A 27,502-nucleotide genomic window follows, 5' to 3' on the forward strand; every position below is an offset into this window, starting at 1 on the left:
CTGATGAATATGAACTCTCATTCCTAATAACCAATGCAAGAAGCTTTCCAGTGGGAGAACAGGACCAAATATTGGAGACTGAAAAGGTAGGAAACCTCACATCTAATTTCCACTGATTCAGAATACATATTCAGCATCTTAATTATAGGATTAGGAATTTACATCAATAAAAGTTAGTTATTTTGTTACTACATAAAAGCTTTTAGGCAAATATATTCATATATATATATATATATATACATATATATATATATTAAATGTGGATCTAATCAAAAACCATTTAACTCCCAGTTATGTCATTATTTGCTTATTTCTGACTTTCTGTAGCTCACATCTTCCGGTGAATGCCATGTTGAAAGGCTCAAGGGTAATGGTATGCTATTCCTGATAATACTTGATTTTTGGCAGATTTTAGAAAGAGAAAAAATGAATAATTCTGCTGCAACCTCTTGCTTGCCTCTTGAAAGACTTTCACACTCCCTGAACAACTGATTGAGAAGGGTGCTCAATGATTTAGTTTGCTTGACAAAATACAACTGTGTATGACTTTGATGTTGTTTTGGAGACAGATAATTACCATCCACATTTGTAGGTGTATAGTGAATCTCATGCAGAAAATACTTAAATACTTGCTCTTATCCCTGGAAACTTTATTGTCTTCAATATAATTAAGATATATACATAACAGAGTTGCATCTTTTGTTTAATGAACACATGCCTTCTTTAAGAAAGTCCTGATATATTTTGTGAAACATTTCAAAAGAAATTTATATTCTAAATTTCTTAAAGAGATGTTTTATATGTTTGACACATCTTTATTATAGCAAATTTTTTGAGTAATAATATAATCACTTGTCTCTGATGGACCTCAGTAAATATACTGAATAAAGCATTTCATCTATTTACACACATAGAAATAGACATGTGTCTGGGTATGCATACATATCTTCACATACTATTAATAAATGAACTCCTATATTTATGGATAGAGAAGTTGATGAAATATGCTTCTTCTTACCATGGCACTAACAAAGCGAGATATGCACCTGTGTTCGCTGCATTGTATCTGAGAATCAATTTTGGTTGCTTAGGGTGGGACAAGGGTCCCTTACCATGTCTTAATCTAAAGGTCTTTTCATGCTTCATGTAAAAAGGTGCACAGTGTCTTATCGAGGTGGTCTTGAGCTGCAGATACAGTCACACCGTTCATGGTGATCCAACTGGATATCTACGAGAGCCATATTCTTAGCTTTGCCCCTTCTCTTGAGATGGCCAGGCTCAAACTTTAATACCTAGAATAAGAAGCATATTTACTATTAGAAAGCCCTGGGGAGTGTTAATTCAACCAATGCCACCGATCTATTTCCCTTTTGATCACTACTGTGTGTGGCAATTTGAAAGAAAATGCCCTCCATTGGGAGGTGTGACTTGTGGGAGTACGGATGGCCTTGTTGAAGGAAGTGTGTCACTGTGGAGACAGGCTTTGAGGTCTGACGTGCTCAAGCTATGCCTAATATGGCATACAATTCACTTCCTGCTGCCCGAGGATCAAGATGTAGAGCACTTAGCTCCTTCTCCAGAACCATGCCTGCCTTTAAGCTGCCATGAAGATAAAGGACTAAACCTCTGAAACTGTAAGCTAGCCCAGATTAAATGTTATCCTTTAGAAGATTTGCTGTGGTCATGGTGTCTCTTCACAGCAGTAAAAACCCTAAGACAGAGCATAAGCCTTTAAAAGTCCAATGAATGAGATAAACTTGCTGTTGAAATAAACACATGAAGACATTTCTGAAAATAACCTTTGACCACATAACATGCAGGAATCTATGCCTCCCAGAATAATCTCCCTGCCTCACCTTCAGTAGGAAGATGTCTTCAGGTGTCTTAGCAGGTATTATTTATAGCCTCCTAAAGCTGTGCAAAGTACTATACAAAGAGATCATTGCTCTTTTGAGCAAAGCATGTTTTCTAAACAAATATAATACTAAGCATATTAACTCCCAGGACAGGATAAGGCTTGAGCATCTGCCAATACAATAAATGCTATACTGAAGTAAATCCCTTCCCCAAGAAGGCCATTAATGGCCACAAAATTAATTATTTGTGACTATATAATGCCTTTTACAATTCAAAGAACTCAGCTACAACAATACTTGCATGTCATCATTTTGTTACCATACTCAATAAATATATAGTGACTTTTAAAGTAAGTTTAGAATATTTTTTCTTCTTTTAAAAGTACTTATTGTTACTTTTATTTGTATGGTGTGTGTATATGTTTGTATTATGAGAGAGTGTATATGAGAGAAAGTGTGTGTGTGTGTATGTGTGTGTGTGTGTGTGTGTGTGTGTGTGTGTGTGAGAGAGAGAGAGAGAGAGAGAGAGAAAGTCAGTGGATGTCAGAAGACAATTTTGGGAGAGTAAGTTCCCTCCTACTGTGGGTTTTTTGGGGACTGAATCCTTTTGTCAGGCTTGCACAACAAATATTTTATCTGCTAAGCCATCTCTCTGGTCCCTAAAATAATTTTGCTAGTCATTAATTTAAAGAGACTCTATGCCTTCTTTTCTGCTGCAGGCTTCAGTGAGTCAAACACTGGCCCAGGGACATACACTTGGTAATATCTTACACTCATCTCTACAGCTAGTCAGCCCATTGCTTCTGTTCCTCATGTACCTAGGTTCCCACCAGCCTAGATAGTCTACTGGTTTCTTTCATCACCATGAAACCAACAAACAATTGTGCAGCATCTTGCAGTTTCCCAAATATCTATACAGGTTTTCCCCAGTTTTGGTCACTGTTTGTAACATGAAGTAGAAGAGGCATTGCTATGCATGTTTTACTGATTAGACACAAAAGGGTTGTAAGGGCAAGGAAGCCCCTCATCGACAGTCTTCTGGTGCTGTAGGCCCAGGACCAGGATCTTATCTCTTAGCTTCTGAATGCTGATGTGATGTCTCTGTGACATACCTACCATTTCCTTCTGCATCTGAAGCTTTGGAGCCAAGTGTGAAGTGCAGTGGGAGCTCCTTATGCTTTGTTTGATATACTTTGGTCCTCACTGGAGATTACATGGGGTAGGGGGAACTTACTTTAATAACTTTCCATGACATCTCTACAGTTCTATGCTATACATTGTATTACCCTCACAGTCAGTGCTGAAAGTGTTAACCAAACTCAAAGCATGTATTAAGAACAACTATGCTAAGACTCCTTAGCACTGAGCATCTGAGTCTACAGTCTCCTTTTATTTGACTGTAGAAATGCTAAGTGTTGAGTTCTCCAGCAAGGTGAATCATTGTTTTTATGTTCATTCCAGTGAGGTTCCTGGAGTTTGATTCAAAAGAATGATTCTAAAAAGAGAAGAATAAAGGATCATGCTTCAGTCAGTTCAAGTGACAGTTTTATAGATCATATATTTTTGCCTTATGATTCTACTGAAATTATGTATGCATAATCTGTATCACATAATTGTGCATAAATTTTTATGTTCTCTCTGTTAACTGAATTGTAAAAACAAGAATGCTAACCATTACCGCCAACATTAAGTATGGCCTAGATACCAGACCATGTTGTAAGTGGCTGTGCAAGTATAAAATTATTTGGACTTCATTAGATTACACATCTATTTTCCTAATTTAAGGCTCATATTGAGAGAGGGATTAAGTTACTTGTTCAAGATCACAGTGCTCATAAGTGGGACTGACGACAAAGTTTCTGTCCAGTTCAGTCCTGCCGCCCTTCAGTTCCAAAGAAACACACAAAGGCTTACATTAATTATAAACTGTTTGGCTGATGGTTTATTACCACCTAACTCTCTCTTAATTAACCCATTTCTATTAACCTATGCATCTCCATGTGGTTTTGGCTTACCATAGAATGCCCAGGCATGCTACCTTCCCGGTGGCTACATGCATCTCCCTGACGACTCTCTATGTGTTTCTCCTCCCAGCATCCCTAGTCTGGTAGCTCTGCCTATGCTTCCTGTCTGGGTTAATGGTCAACCAGCATTTATGCACCAACAATATATGTGAAACATATAGTCACGGCATACAGAAGGACATCCCCCATTATGGAAGAACCAAAAAGACATCAGCTCCAGGTGGCCTAGGCCAGATCCTTATCCACAGCAAGGTTTGCTTGTACTTCTAAGCAGCATGTTGGCAGCAAAGTAGATCCTGAAGAAAATGTCTTGAAGATGATTGCTTCAAAGCTGACCTTCCTAAGTACATGTTAAAGAAGACCATTGTCAAAGGCTGGTAATTTTCAGTGGCAGGCAACTATAACATCAGTGCTCTGCTGATTTGCTTTCCATTTGAAGGCAAACATGACGAATGTTTGGTATAAGAGTCTAGGCAGGTGTTTTAGCTGATCTGATCATTCAGGAACACCCCTTCATGTGATTTATAATAAACTACAATGTATGTATGTATGTATGTATGTATGTATGTATGTATGTATATATGTTTTGGTGATAAGAAAAAAAAAAAAAGAAGTGGCAGACACTTTTTCCAGACAAGTCAGAAAAGACACTATTTGAACAAAGTGGAAATTGCACTGCTTTAATGGCTGATCACAGCACTGATGTTCAAAGCTTCAGACCCTGTAATAGTCTTAAGTCCAGGTCCACAGTACCGAAAGGATGAAGAAAGCAAGGCTGATTTGAGGAAGCATGGGAAGTTAAAAGAAAATGAAAAGCTTTTATCAGGGAGAGCAAACTGGTGGGTTATGGGTTACCTGGCCATGTTTAGAGAAGAGTGACCATTGAATTAACCGCAACAGCCAAAGGGACTTGATAACGGGTGCTGTCACAGAATGCTGTCCTATTTTCCAAGCTATGATTCACAGATGCAAGAATACACACTGAAATGAAAATGCACCGAGGTGTAGCCAGCCATGGCTCACCATCTATGGATGAAAATGGAAATCTGGACTCCCTTTCTTTGTCTGGAGACACCAAATGAAGCCAAGAAAATTGGTATCTACTAAATGGAGAGTTACAGACCCAGTTGATGGCTTTTATGCTACAAAATCAGAGATGCTCAGCTTTATAAATAACCAGTGTCACAGACACACAAGATGTTTGACTACAACCCTTTGCCTTGTTGCTAATACACCAGTGAATGAGTCATTGCTATAAGGCTATTACAGTAATAAAACAATACCAGGCAGAAAAAGCTATCTGCTGACTTGAGCTCTTGTTTATTGGGAATATAAAAAAAGTAGTTAAAGCCCTGTAACAGTGCCCAAATTAATGGATGGCATAGAGATACAAGCACATATTTCAGGGTAAATGTATTATATAAACCTGTATCATTAAGAGTTTATTTAAGGTTTTACCTAAGTTGGAAGGCAGGCAGTTTCAACATAGAGATTCCTTTCCTTAGGAAATAAATTCCTAGTGTTTGCTTCCATTTAACTTCTTTCACATGTAAAGACTTCACATGAATGTAGAGATTCACACCTTATCAGGGGTGTCATGAATTACTTTGAAACTTGAGTGTCAGGAAAGGTATTTGGAATAAGAATTATGTTTTTTTCCCTGATGATGACTCCTCAGAGACTGAGCTGTCTGTGTGAAGTACTGAAACTTGGTTAAAACACAGTACCCCAAGGAAAGACTATTTAAGCTGTTGTGAACAGCTTAAATAATATACTGAAAAGTTTGAAGGTGACAGAGACTTGGGTTACAGTGAGGGTTTAGGGAATGCTTATGGCTTCTAAAAAGGCAATCTTGACATCTGTGAATATTTGTTTCAAACAAAAGCCTTATATGAGCATGCTGTAATTATCATGGGAACCTTTATAGAATTAAATGGTAAAATAATTTTAAGCACACTTTAGAGGAATCCTGTCTACGTATCTAGCTTCTCTGTTGCAGGAAAACATGGGAGGTGTCATGCACAGAGTTCTAAAACACCTTTGGGTGTTGTTTATGACATGGGTGAGACTTGTTAGCCTAGAGAGCATCATATCTCTTGCAGGTTTCCTAAGGCCTGGTGTGGAAAGGGGTATCATCTGTATGTTACAGTATTGGAATGAAGGGTTATTCACTTGGCCTGTGATTATCAGGGCTGGAAAGCAGTCATTGTAAAGACAGTTGGGCCATTGGCTCAGATAATTCTGTTCTTACTTGTGTTGTAGTTTACAATCTCTGGATGGTGTCACCCACCTCACATCCCCACATGGAAAGATGTAAAAGTGTTGATTGCCATTCTGAATGACTAAACTCACTCTCTCTCTCTCTCTCTCTCTCTCTCTCTCTCTCTCTCTCTCTCTCTCTCTCCAAGTAACATCCCACACCACCACACTATATCTTTATTGTTTTGCAATCTCAGGGCCCTTTAATCTTCAGTTCCTTCATATGGCTTATACAATTTCAGTACGATATTCTGAGTAGAGGGAAATGTGGAACATATGATGGATTTCATGCTATTGGAAGGCCTTCAATTTGCAGGCTTCTCTGGGACTGGGGGATTTCCTTGGCTAGCGTTCAGCAGCATCCTGCTTGGGCAGAGCTTGAACCTATGCCTTTCTGCTTCTTGACCTGGTTCCCTCTAACACAGCATGGAAAAGGCATGACTCACAGTGCCTCCAAAGGTTAACGAAGGCTCTCTGTCTGCTCTGCAGATGCTTGTTCCAGGAAGCTGCTATCCAGCATTTCCTGATGTTCATTGTGGTTAGTTACATTCATGACCTCAACCTCACTGCTTCTTTTTGCAGAGGGTAGAATGTCTTGTCTTTTGGTTTCTTAGTTCTCATTTGCTTGGTTTAGTGTCAGTTTTAGTAAAAAAGTATCAAGCATGTAAAAGGAAACAGTACACTTCTTTTAAATCTGCAGCTCAGATTGGACATCTCAGTACCTTACCTAGGGTCCACTCTTCTGGAGATGATTGAACTTCTTAGTACTGCTCTTTGGACCCACTACTCCCTTGAGTCTGTCTTCTTCCTTATTGTGTCTTATAATTTGCTGTTTATTCTTCCAGAATAGATCAGGCGCATTATTTTAGTCTTATGAAGCCTGCATTTCAGGGATATATGACCACTTATATCTTCTATCCTTCACACTATAATCAGATGTCAGTTTTTAAATATAAAATTCTGCATTAACACACAAAGATGGAAGGATAACTCTAGATGCCATAAATCAGCAACTCTCAACCTGTGTGTCGTGAACCCTACGTGGGCAAACAACCCTTTCACAAGGGTCACTTAAGAACATTGGAAAACACAGTTCTTTACATTATGATTCATAATAGCAGCCATATTATAGCTATGAAGTAGCAATAAAAATAGTTTTATGGTTGGGGGTCATTACACATGAGGAACTGTATTAAAGGGTCACAGCATTAGGAAGGCTGAGAACCACCACCATATATGTACTAGCAACGTAGATCTCCACTCTATACAACAAGCATGGTATCCACTGGTCCACCTGGCAATTCGTATTTCAATTACTTACAATGAAATTAAATTAAAAAAATCACTCTCTCTGCATTGTGCACATGTCAGATGCTTGGCCATCATAAGTTGCTAGGAACTGTCCAACGTTCTCTTCCCTAAGCTGTGCTGATATGCAGAGTTTATGCCATCATGCAGTAAGTTTTACTGGATCTTATAGGCAGCTAAGCCTTAATGTGTAATTTTTGGTTCTACGTCAACTTGCCATATACTGAAATCAATGAGTTGGGATCCTAAACTGATTTAGGACTTGATTGCCTTAGTTGATTTGTGTTCTGTTAGTAGCTCAGACTATGCATTTTTCTCTCCACCCCACCCCCTCGCATCCCTACTGTGTTGTTGACCCTTTGTGGGTATCAGAGCAGTGATTCCATTTCCTGGTTTGACTATGGAACAGCTGCTCTCCAAGAACCGTCCAGGTGTTTGGCGCCAGATTGGGATGGCTGAGGCATCTGAACATCTGAAAATAGTTAATTTAATAAATTCTTTCTCTCTCTTTCTCTCTCTTTCCACCTCTATCATTCTTATTTCTCTAGAAAGCTCTGATTAACACACAGCATCATGATGGTATCAATATGGGAAGGACAGAGAAAATAGGTAAAATACATTTGTCTGTTGTCCCCTAAGTTTTTGACTATTGACTCAATGGCTGTGGCCTAGAGGCTAAACGATGACAAATAGTCACAATTCATTATGAAAGGGAGAACTGAAATAATATCACTGAATTATATTGTTATTGTTATGTACTGGTAGTAGTGATATTGAAGCTAGGACCTGACTATGCCAGGCAAGGACTCTGCCACTGAACTACAGCCCCAGCCCTGACCCTTGGTTTTCTTTCTTTATTTTACATACTGGCTGCAGTCCTCCAGCACCCCCCCCCAAACACACAGTCCTGCCCCTCCACCCCTTCTCCGTTTCTACCCCCAGCCCACTTTTTCTCTGTTCAGGAAAGAACTGGGGTCCCATGGATAGCAACAAAATATGACATATCCAGTTGGAGTAAGACTAAGCACCTCCCCATATATTAAGGCTGGGCAAGGTAACCCAGTATGAGGAATAGCAACCCCAAAACCAGTAAAAGACTCAGGGACAACCCCTGCTCCCACTGTGAGGAGGCCCATAAGAGGACCAAGCTACACAACTTAACATCTATGCAGAGTGCCTACATCAGTCCCATGCAGGATCCCTGGTTGTCGGTTCAGACTCCCTGAGCCCCTGTGAACCCAGGTTGGTTGATTCTGTGGGTTTTCTTGTGACGTCCTCGACTCTCTGGATCCTGCAATCCTTCCTCTCTTCAGCTTGATTCCTGAGTGCTGCCTAATGTTTGGTTGTGCATCTGCATCTGTTTCCAGCAGGTGCTGGATGAACTGAGCCTTGCCTTTGAAAGAGTCACTACCCAAAGTATGTTTTGGAAGGACAGAAGTCATTCTACAGATACTCTCAGCTGTCTCTCGTGAAATAGGTCATAAACCCCATGAAGCAGGATGAGAAGACCTTATAGGAGCTCCGTGCCCCGATGGAAGAAGACAGCCTCATATGAGCTGTGGACCGTTTTTATTCTGATGAAAAATCACTGTCGTCTTTCAGACAACAGGACAGAAGAGAACCCTGAACAATGCCCTGTGGGTGCTCTGGTCTCAGCAGTGATGCGCACTCCACCACCCATCGGCCTTCATCAGACCTGCTACACAGAACTGCCCTCAGGCTGATGAGTTTGTAAGGGTCTTCATTTGTTTACAATAGCTCCTGTGCCATGTGAAAGGTGTTAAATCTTTATGCGCTTCTGCTATTGTCTCTCTGATTAGGGTGGCCTCAGTCACAAACTCAGAAATGGTATTTTTCCAAGTTTACACTATGTGTTCAGAGATGAAGGGGAGGAATGCTATGAAAGATGAATCTGGAAACCTGCAAAACTATATATATATATATATATATATATATATACACATATATATATACACACACACACACATATATATACACACACATATCTATATCTATATATATACACACACATATATATATACATGCACACTCATATTACTGTGTGAACGTGTGTGTATGTATGCATGTGTGCGTGTATGTGTGTATGTGTGTGTGTGTGTTTGTGTGTTATCTATGCCTGTGGACATAAACCCAGTGATCCCCCATCTCTACCTATCACAGTGAAGGGTTTACAGACACATGTGGTCATACCCAGGTTTTATATGGGTGCCTAGGATTTGAACCCAGGTCCTCAGAATTACACAGTAAGCACTATCATGCATTCATCCTGAAAGTTGAAAGCAGAAATACTTTGTCCTGCACTGAAGACACTCACCCCACTACAAGAGAAGTAGTGCATGGCCTGTGCAAACAGTGACACTGTTAGCTTCACCTAGAACTTTCTAATTGTTCATTCTTATCTCTGACTGTTGAGCACTAAAATTCTTGTGGAGAAGCACACAGGCTCTCTATGTTCTTAATCCCTTAGGGCCATCACTTCTCATAGAAACTCATTTCACATCTCATCAGCTGCAACACAGACTGGGGAAGCTGCCTTTTATGTAGCAGAGGTAAGAATATAGGCACGGAGTAATAGAATAATAGAACAGAATAAAATAGAATGTAGAATAAAGGGTTTCCACTTTCTCCTAATGAGCTGAGGATGTTTCTGGAACTGGAAGAAGTTCTCTGCCACTCTTCACAGAGCACCTGACAGTGACCACCCTGACACATTTTAGCAGTTGGACGGGAGGTTGACAGGCCTGTTTTTCAGTCAATGACCTGACCGAGTGATTGATGCTGTTGGGTGCTTTTGTCCCGCACTTGGTAGGGTCATTTCATATAGGACTCTGTGGAGCCCTACCTGGACAAATATTATGACCTGCGTCTGAATGCGATGCTATACACCGTACTTCCAGAAGAACACTGATGTTTTATACCTCACAACCAAACAAAGCGATCAAGGCTTTCCTCTTTGTCATTAATTGTGACAGGCAGCTCAAGGCTGGCTGTTGTAGACAACAGAGAATAGAGGAACTGATGAGAGGTTGGTATCTGAGGCTTCAGATTACACAGGCCCAACTGCCTGCCATGCAGAACTCATTTTTGGAGTTTCTAGAAATAAGGAACATGGAAAAAAAAAAGTCAAGCTGAAACCTCATTCCCCAGAGTCAAGACAAAAGGAAAGCAGTCTGCAGATGCATCAAAGCTGGTCTTGCACATCGTGGCTCACTGCCACTGCACAGCAGATCCTGACACTTCCTGGAGTATTTTAGCTCCCACCAATTACTGAACCCCACATTTATCTTTTTGGTAAACATGACAAAATTGACATTCTGAGACTGAAGGACAACCTTCAATCTGGGGTTCATCTGCTCACACAGAAATAAAGCACGGTGAACAGGGGCGATACCACTCTGTTCACATGAGAACAGCTTTTACTTTCCTCTGAATGCAGTGGGGTGGAGCCGACTATCCTTCTCCCCCCTTTCAAATTTAAATTTGAAACAAGCTTGTTTTACATGCCAATCCCAGTTCCCTCACCTTCCCATCCTCCCATCCTCCCTACCAAACCCCAGCCCACCCCCAAAGAGGGTGAGGCCTTCCATGGGGAGTCTTCAAAGTCTGTCACATCATTTGGGGCAGGGCCTAGGCCCTCCCCCATGTGTCTAGGCTGAGAGTGTCCCTCTATGTGGAATGGGCTCCCAAAGTCTATTCTTACACTAGGGATAAATACTGATCCATTACTAGAGGCCCCATAGACTGCCCAGTCCTCCTAACTAACACCCACAGAACCTGGAAGCAACATTGATGCCTCTCAATGTTGGGATGGGAAAAATGTGGTACATTTACACAATGAAAACCACAATGGAGTCCTGAAATTCGCAGGGACATGGATGGAACTAGAAGAAACCATCCTGTGTGAGGAACCCAGTCACAAAAAGGCAGCTATTCTTAAGACCCAGAAAATGCTTTTTGTGTGGGTGTAAAATGGTAAATTATGCTTCTGGGAATCTAACACTGTTGTGGGACCTGTCTCTCCCAATGCACAGAGGCAGTGTTGATGTGCTCCGGTTTTTTTTTTTTTTTTTTTTTTTTTTTTTTTTTTTCTTCAGAAGTTACATTACATTGTTTCCAGGACAGAAAACCACTATAACAACAACAACAACCCAAAAGTACCTGATGCAAAGTTAGTGTTTTATCTTTTGTTTTTGTTTGTTTTGATCAAGGTCTAGGACTATTTGTAGCCTGCTGTTTTATCTTTTTTTGTTTGTTTGTTTTGAAAAAGGTCTGGGACTTATTGTATGGCCTACACTGACTTCTAAGTTGCAGAAATTCCCCTGCCTCTGCCTCTCAAATGCGGACATTACAAACTTAACCCCCTATGCTCAGCTCTCACACCCGCAACTCAAATTTGCAAGTCTTATTTTGAGAGACTGTCCATGTATTCCTTCTCTCTGCCTGGTTTTGAACTCAGGTCCTATTGATTAACCTCTGCCTTAGTTAGGGTTTTTATTGCTGTGAAGTGATACCGCGAGTGCAACAACTCTGATAAAGGAAAGCATCTAAGCGAGGGTGGCTTACATTTTCAGAGGGTTGGCTCTCTATCATCGTGGTGGGGGTCATGGCAGTGGGAAGTATGGCGGCATGCGCAGATGTGGTGGGGCCACATCTTGACGCACAGGCAGCAGGAAGTGATCTAAAATACTTGATCATGTATGAGACCTCAAAGCCTACTTCCAAAGTGACACACTTCCTCCAACAAGGCTATCCATACACTCCAACAAAGCCGTAACTCCTAATAGTGCCATTCCCTATGATCCGTGGGGATCAAGCACATTTCAACTGCCAGGGCCACCAAGCACTACTGCCCATAAAGCACCTCCTTAGCACCCAAAGTTGCCCAAGGGCAACATCTGTGCCACATGTTAGCATTTTTAAGTGCATTTGCATGGATGCCTCGCCTCTTCCTCATCTGTCAGCCTTGGATCACTACCTATGAATACAACCTTGAGCTAATGCATTCTTTTAGCACTGGCTACCCCAGAGCTTGAGCCGCTGTGTTCTCACTGTAACAAACATGTCCTTTAATTTGTGTTTTCTGATCTTGATCTTTACGTTTACTTTTCACTTCTTTAACAATCTAAGAGCTAAGTCTCCAGGTAGCAGTGAATACTATTTAGGGAAATTAAGCATTTCCATGAAAACCACTTCACCATTTAGAGAATGAACAGGCCTCGGACAATTTACATTTTTACTCTGCTTTTTTTTTTTTTTTTTTTTCAACTATAATTCCATTGAAAGAAAATTTGGTCCTTAGTATTTTCTTGCAGCTACCTAGATTTAACAGTTATAGCCTATAAATAAATACCAGATTTCTCTACAAGTTGGATGAAGAGGATCTAAAAAGTATCAATATATAATCTGATACACTGTTGTCTTCCCATATGTTTACTGTGAAGGTAAAGCAGGAGTCCCTTCTTTGGATGGAATTAACCTTGAGCCAAGGTACAATTTTAGCTCCCAGCCACACCCTTGACTGGGTGAGCAATTGAACAACCATATTTCTTTGTACAGATTTCATTACTTTCATTGTGTGTGTATGAACATTTGACCTGCATGTGTGTATGTGCCTCGTACATGTGCAGTGCCTGTCGATCCTCTGGAACTAGTGTAACATTCCAGCTGTAAGCTACCATGTGTCTGGAAAAGGAACAGGGGCCCTTTGCAAAGTCAGCAAGTGCTCTTATCCAGTGTGCAATCCCTTCAACCCCTTGACCAACCATGTTAAGTGGCATGATCTCCCATGACCTCACGGATACAAGATGACAAGGCTAGAGTAGCTGGGTACAGCACTGGAACGACGCTGGAGATGATGTACCTCATGATACTTCTTCACCGTCTTCCCTGAGCTGCAGGTGCAGGACTTCCAGCTGACAGTTCCACAACCGCAGTTGCCTCCACAGCGCTGCACGAGGAGGCATCGTGGGAAGAAGACTGCATTGGTCAGTTTCAGCTCCTCCCTGAGATTGACCGAGTGATTCCTGGGAGTGCAACTGTAACGCTTGACATCATCATTGAGCCTGTCCAGGTCCACTGGGGGCAAAGACACACACACAGGCAGTGAGCTTGTGAGCAGACACGTGCATAAGCAAAGATTCTGATTCGAGATAAACCTAATGCAGGGGGTAAACTTGTCCTTGGGATCCTACTATGGTTGGAAAATTCCTGTTTCCCTTTTGAACCCATATGATCAAAATCACAAAACATTCATTAGGTGAAATTTGAATCTTCACTGAAATTTCCTATAACTTGTGCATGTGTAACATTTTTGACACAGGTTTGATATAGCCCAGGCTTGCCCCGAACTTGCTATATAGCTGAAAATGGTTGAATGCCTGATTCACCCACCTCCAGAGTGCTGGGATTACAGGCATGCGCCACAAGGCTTTGCCTGAGAACCTTAAATGATGCAAAAAGAAAAAAGAAATAACAAAGTGACTCAAAAAAAAAAAAAAAAGAAATGAAACTTTTGACAATTTAAAATAATTATAATTACCCTATCTTAAAAAAATAAATAAATATACCCCAAGTCCCAGTTGTTAAATATAATCTGAATCATACAGGGGCAACATTAGGAGAGTTACTTTAACGTCTAATGATTTCCAACACTGAACTATTTACAGATGAACAGTGTGAAGAAAAAGGTTTTATTTATTTTAATTCCAAAACCAATCAAGGCACTAGTGAAAACAGTAGTACAGTGGGGTGAAGGAGCAAGTCTGCGCATGGAATCCAAGGAGCAAGTCTGCGCATCGAATCCAAGGAGCATGCGTGCGCATGGAATCCAAGGAGCAAGCCTGCGCATCGAATCCAAGGAGCAAGCCTGCGCATCGAATCCAAGGAGCATGCGTGCCCATGGAATCCAAGGAGCATGCGTGCCCATGGAATCCAAGGAGCATGCGTGCCCATGGAATCCAAAGAGCAAGCCTGCGCATCGAATCCAAGGAGCAAGCCTGCGCATCGAATCCAAGGAGCAAGTCTGCGCATCAAATCCAGGGAGCATGCGTGCACATGGAATCCAAGGAGCAAGCGTGCCCATGGAATCCAAGGAACAAGCGTGCCCATGGAATCCAAGGAGCATGCATGTACATCAACTCCAAGGAGCATGCGTGCACATCAAATCCAAGGAGCATGCGTGCCCATGGAATCCAAGGAGCATGCGTGCGCATCGAATCCCAGGTGGCAGTGGTGTCTTGCTGTTCAATGAGAATGTGACTTTACCTTATGTTTCCTTTTAGTGGAGCATCTGCTTCCTCCTCTAAAGCATTCAAGTATTTAAAAGGCTGAAAGAGTGGACCTGTTATGTGATGAATGCTGGCTAATTTTATCTTAATTCACTTGATTTTCTCCACCTTTAATTTTTCCCCCTTTAAAAGTAGGTGGTTAAAGCAAGGAGAGAAAATGCCAGTACCACCCCCCCTCCTATTTCTCTTCTTAAAAATAATTATTAAGGAGAATTCTGAATGGGGATTATGATGAATTAATAATGCTATACTAAATTTTCAAATCTAAGTCACTTTGATGTTTGATGTTGTGAGGATTAATTCATAAGGTATGAACTATCTAAAATGTGGGTGGAAATATTCCTTGAGCAGGGATACTCGACTGCATAAAATAAAAATGTGATATGAGCCTTAGCATTTGATGCTTGTTGATTCTTATATCAGGATGCAGCATGAGCAGCTGCCTTCTCAAGCTCCTACTGCTGTGGCTCCCACAGTGATGGACCGTAAGGTCAAACTATGAGTCAAAGCAAAGCTGTCTTTCCCAAGTTGCTTGATGTTCAGGTATTTATTACAGTAGCAGAACAGAAACCAAGACAACTATACATATTTACTTATATAATTGCTGCATGACTTACATTTTAAAAGGTTTTCTCATAATCTACATCTGAATTCTCTAATTGATGCACACCCAAGTAATGTACTGCACAACTAGTTAGAAGAAATCCTGGTACCCACTCTGAGTACCTTACCTTGTGCACCAACCAGGCTACCACCAGAGAAACATCACAGATGCCCTAGGATCCAATGCCATCCTCACTGGCACTCTAGCCTCAGTAAATGCCTTAGTCTGAACACAAGACTGAGGAGCAGGAAGGAGTGATCCCTCAAAAGTCAAGGATGATAGTGAAATGGTCCCGAAAAAAAGAAAATTAAGAGAATACACGGATATGGGCCAACAGTCCATTACCCCCATACAGTCAGGAAACTGCACTGAGGGTAAGGCTGAGTGGCCATATGGTCAGGTGACCCTTGCGTAGGAATTGAAGGCATCTGGATTGATGGGCTGCCCTGAGTGCCTTTTCAGATAGACAGCTCTGCTTTCATTCTCAAGGGCAGTGCTTTATGCCTAGCGGTTATGTGCTGAGCCCAGGACACTGTGGGGACTCAATAAATGCTAAATAATCACTGTGCATAATTTATTGCTGTTTTTTCTCCCTTTGTAAAGCCATGTCATAAGTTTAGCTATAATCAATGCAGCTTTAAATCGAATGAACTCTGTCTTGGGAAAGGAACCATTTTTATTGCTGCTAAAGCCCTGCCAGTAACTGCAAGGAAAGGAGGCAGGGTTACATAAACGGATTAAGAAGTGCAGCAGTCAGCCCTTGCAGGTGTCACCTTGAGATAATACTGCTGCTGGCCTGTGCATTATTGAGTTGGTAGACCAGGCTGAGGCAGAGGGCCAAATCTGCTGCTAGTGATAATGACAATGCTTTTTGTCAAACAGAAGAGAAAAGGATGAAGTTAACATGGGGGGGGGGGTGAGTGGGTTTCTGATGCCCACAAAGGCAAAGACAAGGCATATCTAAGTTGAGCTCTTTCCTTGCCACAGCCCTGTGCTAGGCAACTTCTCAATGTGACTGCAGGTCTTTGTTCCCCAAACCTTTCAAGGAGAATAATGAAAGTGAAGAGAAAATGGTAAAACTGCGTTTTGGTCCATAGCCTCTTTCCTAAAAAGCAGAAAATAGAGAAACCACTGGTGGAAGGAAGAAAATCAACAGCACTGGACCTGTATTAGGCTTTTTTGAAGGATGCTGAGCTGATAGTGAGTTACATCCTTACATGCAGGGGTATTTAAGCCGATTTTCAGTATGACTTCTCTACTAGGTTCCTTCAGCAATCTAGGTAAAGTATCCAAGTCTAATTCACCTTGGAAAGACCCCCTCATGCTGCAGACGTGTTTTTATGGCCAAGCACGGCTCCCTTGCACTTTTCACAGGAAGAGATTTGCAAAGCTGTCCAGTTTAATGAATCAAATCACTATGTGACTGCTCTCACCAGCGGATGAAGACCACAGAAGCACTCAGCTTAGAAGGACAATGAAGAGGGTCTTCTGACTGGATGTACCATACATTGAGCTGCCAATCAGAAAAGACTGATTATAAAATACTACAGACTGAGAACTCGAGGCTCGAAGGAGCTCTCCACTGTGAGCCCCCCCACCCCCCTGGGGACTAAGGAGAAGGGGCTGCCCTTGCTTTGTGGATTCCATTTCTGTGGCTGAACAACAAAGGAGAAACAGGATATCTCAAGCTTAATTCAAGTGTTCTTCACTTTCATCTAATTCCGTTTATTTCACTCAAGAGGATATGGTATTATAATGCCAAATTTCCTTTCCCTTCCGATTTGGCTCTAGATTTTTTTTAATGACTCTTTGACATCAGTTAAGTCCTGGGTACTCTGCACTGACAATTTTCTAGAAATGGTAAGAAGGTTCCAAGATGCAAAGCTCCTTCTGGAAACAGTGATGCAAGGTAGCATGCTGCCCACTGGGTCAGGGTTAGGAATTATCTCCCTGCTACAGCCTCAGCCATGAAGTGCAGCCCAAGCACAGGTTACCTGGGCTGTAGTATGAATTTTATCTTTATCGTAGAATGGGAATATGAATGGACACCTCTGTCCCATTTCTAATAGATGAGGGCTTAGGTGGGGAGAAGAAGCAACCCATCGTGTTCCAGTCTGTTTAGCAACTAGCCAGAAACTGTATCACATTCTCATGTATGACTGAATGAAACCCCCATAAAAACTATACACAAATATCAGCTGACTTTCATGGTGGAACAAATAAAATCTCTGAAAAACGAAGAAAAGAGAGAAACACAAACATCTTCCAGTGACCTGTAAGCTTTATAGGAACAGATTAATCATCGCGAGTTCTCCTCCTTGTTGTGTGGGTTCTCATGGGAGAAGCAACACAGATCACTTAGATATCCTTCTGAAATCATGATGCCCACCAGGAGAAGCCACGTGGAGCCAAACTAAATTCGCCCCCTCTTTGTGCCAGATTTGTTTTTTTTTTTTTTTTTTTTTTTTTTTTTTTTCTGCTAAAATTTGGTATTCAATAGCTAACAACAACATGAAGGAAAGAGATTACTCATTCTTTTTCGAATAATCTTTTCAATAGTACACAGAAGGAGACATAAATTGAATCAGATTATTGTCTCCTATGCTGGGAAGTGCCTACCTCTAACCTAACCTAGGAAGTGGCCCGAAAGGAAATAAATAAGTTCCGACCATCAAAGCTGTAGACTCAGCTGTCCATGGAGACAGATGCACGAAGACCCATAGCATCCTGAGTCTGGTGTCAAGGAGGCTGCCTCTCAAATGCCCACCTGAAATGCTGAGGAACACAGCCTTGTTTAATGTGGACTGTCACAGCAACCTGGTAGTAAGAGCTAAGAAGGGGGCATTGAGGCTGGGCTGTAGACTGTAGTCTTGGGGGGTGGAGAATAAATGAATAATTATATTTTTATAACAAGCAACCAGGAGCTCTCAGCTGTTTTCAAGGTTCATAAATTCCCTACTAGGAGTCCATCCACTTCATGTGCTTTACACTTTCACAGTGATGTTTCAAGTCCCCTCTTCTCTAAATCACGTCCCAATTGTACAAACTATTTTTATACATCAAGCAAAAGTTGGGAAAGAATCTCACAATCATTTCATGATTCTTAGAAGAAATTAGGATAATTTAAAATTAAAGCCATGAAATGTTTTAAATTTCCTAATTCTTTTTGTAGGTTGGATACTCAGATAAATAAAAACATTTACCATTGGCTATAAAAAGTAATCATCACCAGCCAATGCTAAATTCTAAGGTTCAGAAGCATCATGAGGCAATGTGGTATTGGGGAGTTACTGGGCCCTATACACTTGTGTTGGTTGCTTGCACACATTTGTATTGGTTTCAAGAAAAACCTTTACAAATCTGTTTTCTAAATGTCAAGACTCAGATACAAACAGGTTAAGTGACTTTTAAAACTAGTAGACACCTACCCAAGTTGTTCTAGGAAATAACTATGGATAACAGAAAATCTGAAGGGCATTGAATTAGACTTGGAGCATACTGACACCATTCTCGGGCAGGTCTCTGACCCCTGGGAACACTACCTGGGCAGACATATGTAGCCCACCTATGAAAGCTAAGAAAACAAGTGAAGGTGTGCTTAAGCATCAGGGAGATTTTAAAATACCCCTCTTTCTTACCTTTAAGCCTATGATTCTAAGCTTTAAACACCAGTGAATTTCCCATAGCTTTGTATCCAGCAAAGCCAGGTTCGTGACATGGCTCTCTACTTAGACAACGTCAGTGAACCTTTCGGAATTTGTCCCTCTTTCTGCAAAGACAGGAGTGATGATACTGTCATGCCATGCATTTATTTGAATGAATTTCGAGTGTTTGAAGTCCAGGTCCAAATCCCAGCTCTCAGCAGGTGTGGCCCACATTAGTGTAGCAGACAAATGAGGACAGGCTGAAAACAGAGTCCCCTTCCAGCAGAAGTAGCCAAGGGGACGAGGGGGGTCATAGTACCTTCAACTGAATATCAGAGGGTCAACAGCCAGGTGTGTTCAGTTCAATTTCATGTGACCTCCACTGTTATCTCAAGTGAAGGTACCCAGCGGGTCAGGTCCCTGCACTGCCAATCCCCATAACATATATGCTAACATGCAGCAGGGGCATATTTCCTAAATCTTGGTGGTCCAAAGAGCAAAGGTAAAAAGTGAAGTTTGAGAGAGGAAATAATGATGAAAGTAGTCTCAAAACGTCTGTAGGTAGGCAGTATCCTAGCAAGTTTTCTATAGGCAGTTCTGCAAACTCTTAATGAGTGTACCAGTTATACAGATACGAAAACAGGACAGTGTTTGGAGGCTGCACGAGGCTCTCCAGATTACTGCATGACCTCAGACCCTTACAGGGGAGAGCACAGAGCTCAAAGAAGGAATTAGCTCTGCAGAGAGCTTGCAAGCGATTAACATAAATACCAAGTACCATTTGCAGACCTGTGATTAGGAGAGGGATAAACTGTTACTGTCTCATCCTAGCTTTGAAAACTATATTTACAGTTTTGCAAACTATTTCACAGCAGGGGAAATAGAGAATCGGGTATTGTTTTAACATGTGAATTTGAATTGTACCACAGATTCACTTGGCTCTAGAGTCCTTTTTGATTTTTAATCCACAGCATTCTTCATCCCTTTTATTCTGTGTGTGTGTGTGTGTGTGTGTGTGTGTGTGTTATATTTCAGAACTGAGGGTAAACACTTTTAATACTATGAAAACTTTCATCTGGTGTTTATCATGTTTCAGAAAGTGAATTGTCAGAAAATGAAATCTATTGTGGTATTTGCTCTCCAGTGCATATGAGTGTCTAACTTACACAGAGAGCTACAGAAACTACCATCCCAAGGCTGGCTCACCCAGGGTTCACTAGTTTCAGTGAAAAGCTTTATAAAATAACTTTCACCCAGGGATTAAATAAGTATCTAGAGAAAGTTGTAAGTACTCGGTTTCTCAAATATTTACTACCTTAGTATTCTTGGGAACTTCTGGATATGACATATTTTTATACCCGTTCTCCAGGTTCTTGTTTATCATTTACCTTATTTTAAAAAGTAGAGCCAGATGCTTTTAGAGATTACAGGGAAATATAATGAAGAAATGGACAGAATTTATATTAGATCCTCAGAAACAGTTGGGAACCTTCCCAAAGTTACCTTCCCTAGCTATTAGGGTCTGTAAAAGTCATATATTTTACATTGTGTCATTTGTAATAAACTGAATTTCAAGGTATTTGTTGCACTTAATGTTAAAATACTGACAGGGAGCACATGCCAACTTTGGTATGTGCATCCATAGCTGGTAAATGGAGAAGGATATACTTTATTAACAATTCTTAACTTTTAATTTGGAGCAGGCCAAGACATTTGCTAATATTTTATACTTTCTCCCTCGTGGTGTGTGTGTGTGTGTGTCTGTGTTGCTAGAGATTGAACTCAGGTCCTTGTACATTGCAGGCAAGTGTGTTTACCATAGCTGTTGCTTATAAACTCCATCACAGCACTTACACAATGGACAAGTTTTTCCTTTAGCCACCATGTTTTGGGCATTACTATGACATGGTGTTGTCATTGTGAAAAAACAAGTTTTCCTCCAAGAAGCAAGCAGCTAGCTAGCTGTTATCTGCATTGTTAATCTCTTACTTAACATCCAAATTTAGCATAACCTAGGACTAATAACTTCTTAATGTAGAAATGTCTAATTTTGTTCTATGAGCTTAAAGAAATATACACAGCACCTAAGTTCACAGTTATATCATTTAAATGAATCACAGTTTGGCTTTGGTTAACTACAGTGGTCATGCAATGAGGTGGTGTTAGGCAGCTGCTCGAAAGAACATCCACATCATTTAGCTGTACGGTGTCATTAACATATTTTGTGGTGACATCGGGGTACGTTTTGGGTTGTGTAAGGAGTCACCCTTGCATGACTGCTTTCCTGTGTTCACTTCGTATTCTCAGATTCTGCTCCTTGGCCAACAGGACCCAAGCCCCCGGCTTTTGTTTTTAAGTTCTGAAGGCAGAAAAGACCGGCTGAAATATCAAAGGGACTGTTCCTTGGCACGTGATCTGTGCAGGTGGTTCAGCCTCAGTGGGATGACAAACGATTAGGCCAGTACATTTATTCAGTGTAAGACATCGGTGACTCGGCAGGGTTAAAGGAAAGGTGAGTGAGTTTGCCTTCAGGCTGTTTTGTACACGAGACTGGGGAATGCAACCTAAACCAACAGGGGGAGGAATGCTGTTTACTTTGTCATAAACATCAAGTAGGACACTGCCTTGAGGGCTCTAGCACGGTTACTTCTGTCACCAAAGGCACTCTTAACAAAGGGGCACTTCTGTCTGTTGGTGGAGATTTTAGAAGTGCACTGGGTGAGGGGGAGTGTCGGGCTAGCGACAGAAAACTTGGTAGGTGTGTGCAAGGCACCGAGTTCAGTCCTCAGCACTTTAAAAATCCATCCGATATCCAGTCATGTACAAAATGCACCTTAGACATAGGGGCTGAAAGCTGTCTTGACGGTGGCGTTCAGGATACCCTAAAGAAGCAGTAAACACCAGCAGTGTCCCCAGCCTCTTCCCTCAAAGATTCTGAGTCAATGCGTCTGGGGTGGGGCTACGCAGCTGATGTTCATAACGCTTCCCATAAAATGATTGATTCATTTTAAGGTCCTGAGATTGCTTATTCCCTTAAAGAAGCCACATTTTCTCTGTGATTGGTGTTACCCGTCTCAAGCCCCTCCTAACTGGACATATCAGGGACAGGGTAACGGACAAGATGGGTTCACCAAGGAAGTGACGCACACACATTTCAGAACTGGAAGTTGGTAGCGCTAGCGAAACACTCTTGAACAAGTGTCACATGGCTGACATACTTCAGGGCTTCCAGGATAGCCCTCACAAGTAGCTGATAAGTACCTCACCAAGAGGAACCAGAGACACAAGAAAGATTAGTGATTTAAAGGAAAAGAAAACCACAAAAGCCCATAAGGGTAGTATTTAAATTCAGGTTTCTGCACATAATGTAATTTTCAGGAAGGAAAAACAAACAAACAAACAACAACAATAGAAAACAAAAACAAACAAACAAAAAACAAAAAAACAAAAACAGGACTATGCAATTTTTGCCCTGAGGCAGGGTTTCTCAGTATAGCCCTGGCTGTCCTGGAACTCTCTGTAGACCAGGCTGGCCTCATCACAGAGATCCACCTGGCTGGGATAAAGGCATAAACTGCCACTGTCCAGTCACTCCGCGATTTTAAGTTGAGTATTTGCAGGCAAGAGGTGTTGGTGCTGAGAAGCCTGAAGGCAGGGTCCGATGCCCCTAATTCTGTGTCTGACACCATATTTTAAAAATGTTTTCTGCTGGTATTTTCAAGACTTAGGTTCATTCCGCTTTCCTTCGGATTGGCCTAGTGAACCATAAAATACAACAATTCCTTAAATAAAACCAATGCCATCTCTGAGATGGATGTTCTCCGAGGGCATGGATGTTCTTTCCTGTCACACCAATGGCACATGGTACATCTCCGTAATACCGGGATGCCTATGCATCTTTGGTCCTTGCACCGTGAATACTTAGTATGTATGATGTATGACCTAAGCCAGGAGCAGAAAATCCTCACAGAAGTTTAGTAATTAGTCATTCAGGCTCAGCATTCTGATGGGTTGTGTAGGAGCAGCCTGGGCTCAGAGCCTGGAAACACCCTTGACATTACACAGTATGGGAAACAGGCCACATCTTGGCTGAACACCGTCACAGCATTGTGACACAAACCCCATGAGACTTGTTAGCAAAACTTGATAACAAATCTTATCAAATAAAGCAAGTACATAATAGGAATGTAACTGGAGGTAGCCATGTCTACTGATTACATAACATAAACACACATTCTTTCTCTAAGATTATGTCAGTCGTCTGTGTGATAATTATAGAACATAAATGCTTTCTATTTTTTTAAAATGTTGGAGTTATTATTTGTCCTCAAAACTTCTGTATAAACATTCTCTTTCTCTGTCATTATTTTTTTCCTCAAACTTACATGAAATAGGCACAGACATGCCTTCAAACTGTCCCATAAGTTCTTACTCTCTTGGGACCCTTACCTTTTCAGCCTGTGAGTCACATAGGTGCCCAGTACTTAGTAGACATGGATAAGAACAAACTTTGCCAGGTGCAGAAAAAATGCATGTGACTGCAGATAATCATGATAATATAATCTCAGAAAGCAAATTTCCCATTTCCCTCTCATTTCTGGCTTCTAGATTTCATATAGGTTAGGTGTCAGAGGAACAGAGGACCAACAGGTGGGGAGGGGGACTACGAAAGGGAGGGTGGGATAGGCGGATATGCTAAACATGCATGCAGTATATGCTTAAGCAAACCAACCTTGAATGGGTCGAATTGAACAAGTGCAGAGGCCTAGCTGTTCACAGCAGCCCCTTGGCCCTAACACAGGCAATCCTGCACTGAGCCAACACTGACAGCTGTTACAAAAGCACAGTGGCTGATCACATAGACACTCTGGTATAAACCAAAGACCACAAAGCTCATCTCCATTGTCACCTAGCGGAGCCGTCTCTGTGATCTATACACAGTTCTTGACTTTGGCTTCTTCCACTGTAAAATCAGGATTTACAGGCAAGAAACAGGAAGCTTGCCTAGATGTTGTATTTTGTGTTTCTGTTGTGTTATGTGTAGGTATGTGTGCTCTGTGCATGTGCATCTGTGTATGCCAACGTATATTAACACGCATGTGGAGGTCAACGTTTGATGCTGGAATCTTTCTCAATTACTTTTTAACTATTTGTTTTTTTAATTTTAGTTTTTTGAGGCAGGGTTTCTCGCTGCTCTGGGGCTATACCTGCTGACCAGTGAGTCCAGAGGTCCCGCTGGTCTCTGCTTCCCCAGCACTGGATTGAAGATGTCTGCTGTCATGTCTGCCTTTTTCTGAGTGCAGATGATCCAAACTGGTGTCCTGGTGCTTGTGCAGCAAGCTCTTTACCTACTGTACCACTTTTTCTAGGCCACAGATACTTTTCATAAGGTCTCCACACTATGGTCTATTCTTTTCAGCCATACACAAACAACAGTGTGGTCAAAACACACAACGTAATCAGAAAGTATTGTGGCATACAGATGTGATAATGGACTGACAGTACTCACTAGACAGAGTGAATTAAATAGATTACATTACAGATTCTTATTATTACTCTGAACACTCTCACTTACTGGTGAAGAACATCGAAGACTCAGCTTCTTACCTTTGGACTTCCGGTCATGGTATGACCTGCCTCTATAATGAGGGGTGTCCAGATACAGATTTTCCAAATCATCTTGCCAAGACTCTGGATTGAAGTGCTTGAGTAGATCTTCTACAGTGTCGAATTCTGCAATTGTTTTGTCCAGAGCATCAGCAGTGAGCGTGGGGTCCGTTACTGATGGAGAGTGATAGGACACCCCCTAAGAGTGACATACAACTCAGTGTACTTAGAAAGGGCCCATTGTTTGAAATACAACAATCACACAACCGAAATGAAGGGGCACAGATAGGTTTTGGAGCACAATATACCGTTAAAGTATCATACCATAGCAATCCGGCACTTAAAAGTCATATTGTCAAATAACTCAAGTGTACCATTCTAATGCACAACACTTACGGATATCAAAGCCAAGAAGATCATACAACTTCCAGTTCATCTGAACTGTGATTATTTCAAAAGATACAGCCTACATGGAATATAAAAGTTGACTTCTGATTTCTTGGTTCCCAGTTCCAGATCATTTCTATATCAACTAATAACAGAATTAAACTCTTTCCTTTCAAGTGATTTCTGATCTGATCTGTTCTTTTATGCTGAGGTTCTGTGCCCCATGCCTTTTCCATATACTTCCCATTGCAGGCTCTGCCTGAGGTGAATTTGACTTGTCTGGAGACATTCTGATAAAATATGGCACTTTAACCAACTTATTTACTGTCAACAAGATAATTAGCCTTGAATTGACTCTCATAACTTAAGAGCAAGGTTCACATGGGAAGCATATTAAAAGGGAAAACGGAAAAGGACTGCCGTCACTTAGCAGTGATCCCAGTTGTCATGAAGAGTTCCAGAATATTATTTAAGCGATGAACACAGTGCCTTTGAAAGGCCAGAAAAGGGTTATTATTTTGTCAGAAATAAAGCATTCTCACATAGTTCCTAGACACTCCAGTAACCCTACTATACTCTTGAGGTAAATGAGCCATAAGTCATCATCTCGGTGAAAATCATGACCCATTATCAGGGAGACAGAAAGGACACAGCCTCAAATAACTATGTAAACATCTTTATAGAAACTAGCCAACAACTCAGATCTCCCCATGGGTAAATATTTCCTATCACTGATAGCTGGGAAACCAGCATTGGACCAACTCGGACCCCCTGAACATGGGTCTCAGCTAGAAGGCCTGGGCAGTGTACGGACCTCTGACAGTAGAACCAGGATGTATCCCTGGTGCATGAAAGGACTTTGGGAGCACATTCCCCATGGAGGGACACTCCCTTAGCCTAAAGGCAAGAGGGAGGGCCTAGTCACTACTCCATGTGACTTGACAGATTTTGTTGACCCATCCTTGAAGGCCTAACCCTCCCTGTGGAGTGGAGGGGGAAGGTATGGGAGGGTGGTTAGGGAGAATGGGAGGGAAGGAGAGAGGGAACTGGGATCGATATGTAAAATAAGAAAAAAAATAAAATAAAAATAATGAAAACAAAAAAAGGAAAAAGAATATTTTCTATCACTAAAGTGGGAATTAATGAAAGCTTGCCTTCTTAAAGCTGAGTTTTAGGAGAGAGAAATAGCACTGCTTCAGAGCTTACAATCACACAGCAAATCTCTCATTTCCTCTTAGTCTTACCTCTTCCACCACTTATGGATCATAGGACAGTGAATGACTCTGTGACCCCCCACTTTCAGAGGACTGCACCCTAGTTGGTGAAATTATGGGGTCTAATGAAATCAGCTACTATTGGTGTGACTCAGGAGCTTCCACTGATGTTTTGCATGAGGATTATGGAGAATGTGGGAGTTGCAAATAGACTGGTGAATTTGTCCACTTTTAGTTAGCCCCATCAAGATAAGCAGTCTTATCCTGTCTCCACCATGGAGCTTCACTCCCTCTCCATGAGGCCACACTGGCATGGACAAACAATTGTTTATCCGGTTACTTAGCATTTGTCATTCATGACTTTAGAGGGGTTTGTTAATAGCTTGAGCCAAGATAAAGACATACTCTATACTCACCTTGCTGGTGATAATACAACTTCAGTTCTTTTATTTTAAATATTTCTTACATTTATTTATTTTATGTATATAAGATGAGTGTTTGCATTGCAAGCATGTATTAATATGTAACACATACATGTCTAGGGACCCAAGAGGTTAGAAAAGGGTGTCAGAGTCCCCGGAACTGGAGCTATGGTTGGTTATAAACCACCAAAATCGGTACAGGGAGCTGAACCTGGGTCTTCTGCAAGAGCAGAAATTACTGTTAATTGGGGAACCATTTCCCTAGCCTTTAATTATTGGCAGGCTAGTTCTTTAAATGAGGTCAGTGTGTGTGTGTGTGTGTGTGTGTGTGTGTGTGTGTGTTGAGATGAATTCTGATAGAGTCACATGATTTTGCCTTCTACAATTCTCCTTATTCAAACATGCTGTGGGTTATAACATTTATAAGTCACACTATATTTACAAATCTCCATTCACCCTATATGGATAACTTATTATTCAGTCATCCCCAGTGGTTAGAATTCACCACACAATTAGCCTTATATCACAACATGAGTCCGTTACCCCACAAGTCAAAATGAATTGACATGTTTATGAGATTTTTAGCATTTAAAAGCTTTTAAATAAAAGTAAGAACGTCAATCAAGTCATTTATACACAGGTAAAAGCTTTTTGCTAGCGCCCTGGGGAAAGTGGCTGCAAGAAGCATTCTCTGATAGCCCTCAACAGTTCCTGGAGTGCTGCTGTATACCTAGACACTTCTCCCAGAAGGAGCTCTTAAGGGATTCTCAGCCCTGGGAGGGAGGCAGGGTGAGAGCAGACCACAGAATCCCCTCTAACCGTGAGCTGGACTGAAAATCCAAACTATACATAGAATTGAGTCTTATCCTT

General features: G+C 41.3%; 1 protein-coding gene across 4 annotated transcripts in view; it reads right to left on the reverse strand.

Moving 5' to 3' along the window:
- Positions 1–756: 756 nt before the first annotated feature.
- Positions 757–27,502, reverse strand: part of Pdgfd (platelet derived growth factor D) — a 199,201-nt gene continuing 172,455 nt past the window's right edge. For all 4 annotated transcript variants that reach the window (XM_051177794.1, XM_051177793.1, XM_051177792.1 and 1 more), the window contains 3 exons: positions 24,610–24,808; positions 13,329–13,543; positions 757–1,292 (listed from right to left, as the gene is read on the reverse strand). In XM_051177794.1, the coding sequence (XP_051033751.1) occupies positions 1,167–1,292; positions 13,329–13,543; positions 24,610–24,808 (540 nt within the window). In that variant the 3' untranslated portion in view covers positions 757–1,166. The remainder of the gene's footprint in view (positions 1,293–13,328; positions 13,544–24,609; positions 24,809–27,502) is intronic.

The sequence above is a fragment of the Phodopus roborovskii genome, unplaced genomic scaffold (assembly GCF_943737965.1).
Source record: "Phodopus roborovskii unplaced genomic scaffold, PHOROB, whole genome shotgun sequence".
NCBI lineage: Eukaryota > Metazoa > Chordata > Mammalia > Rodentia > Cricetidae > Phodopus > Phodopus roborovskii.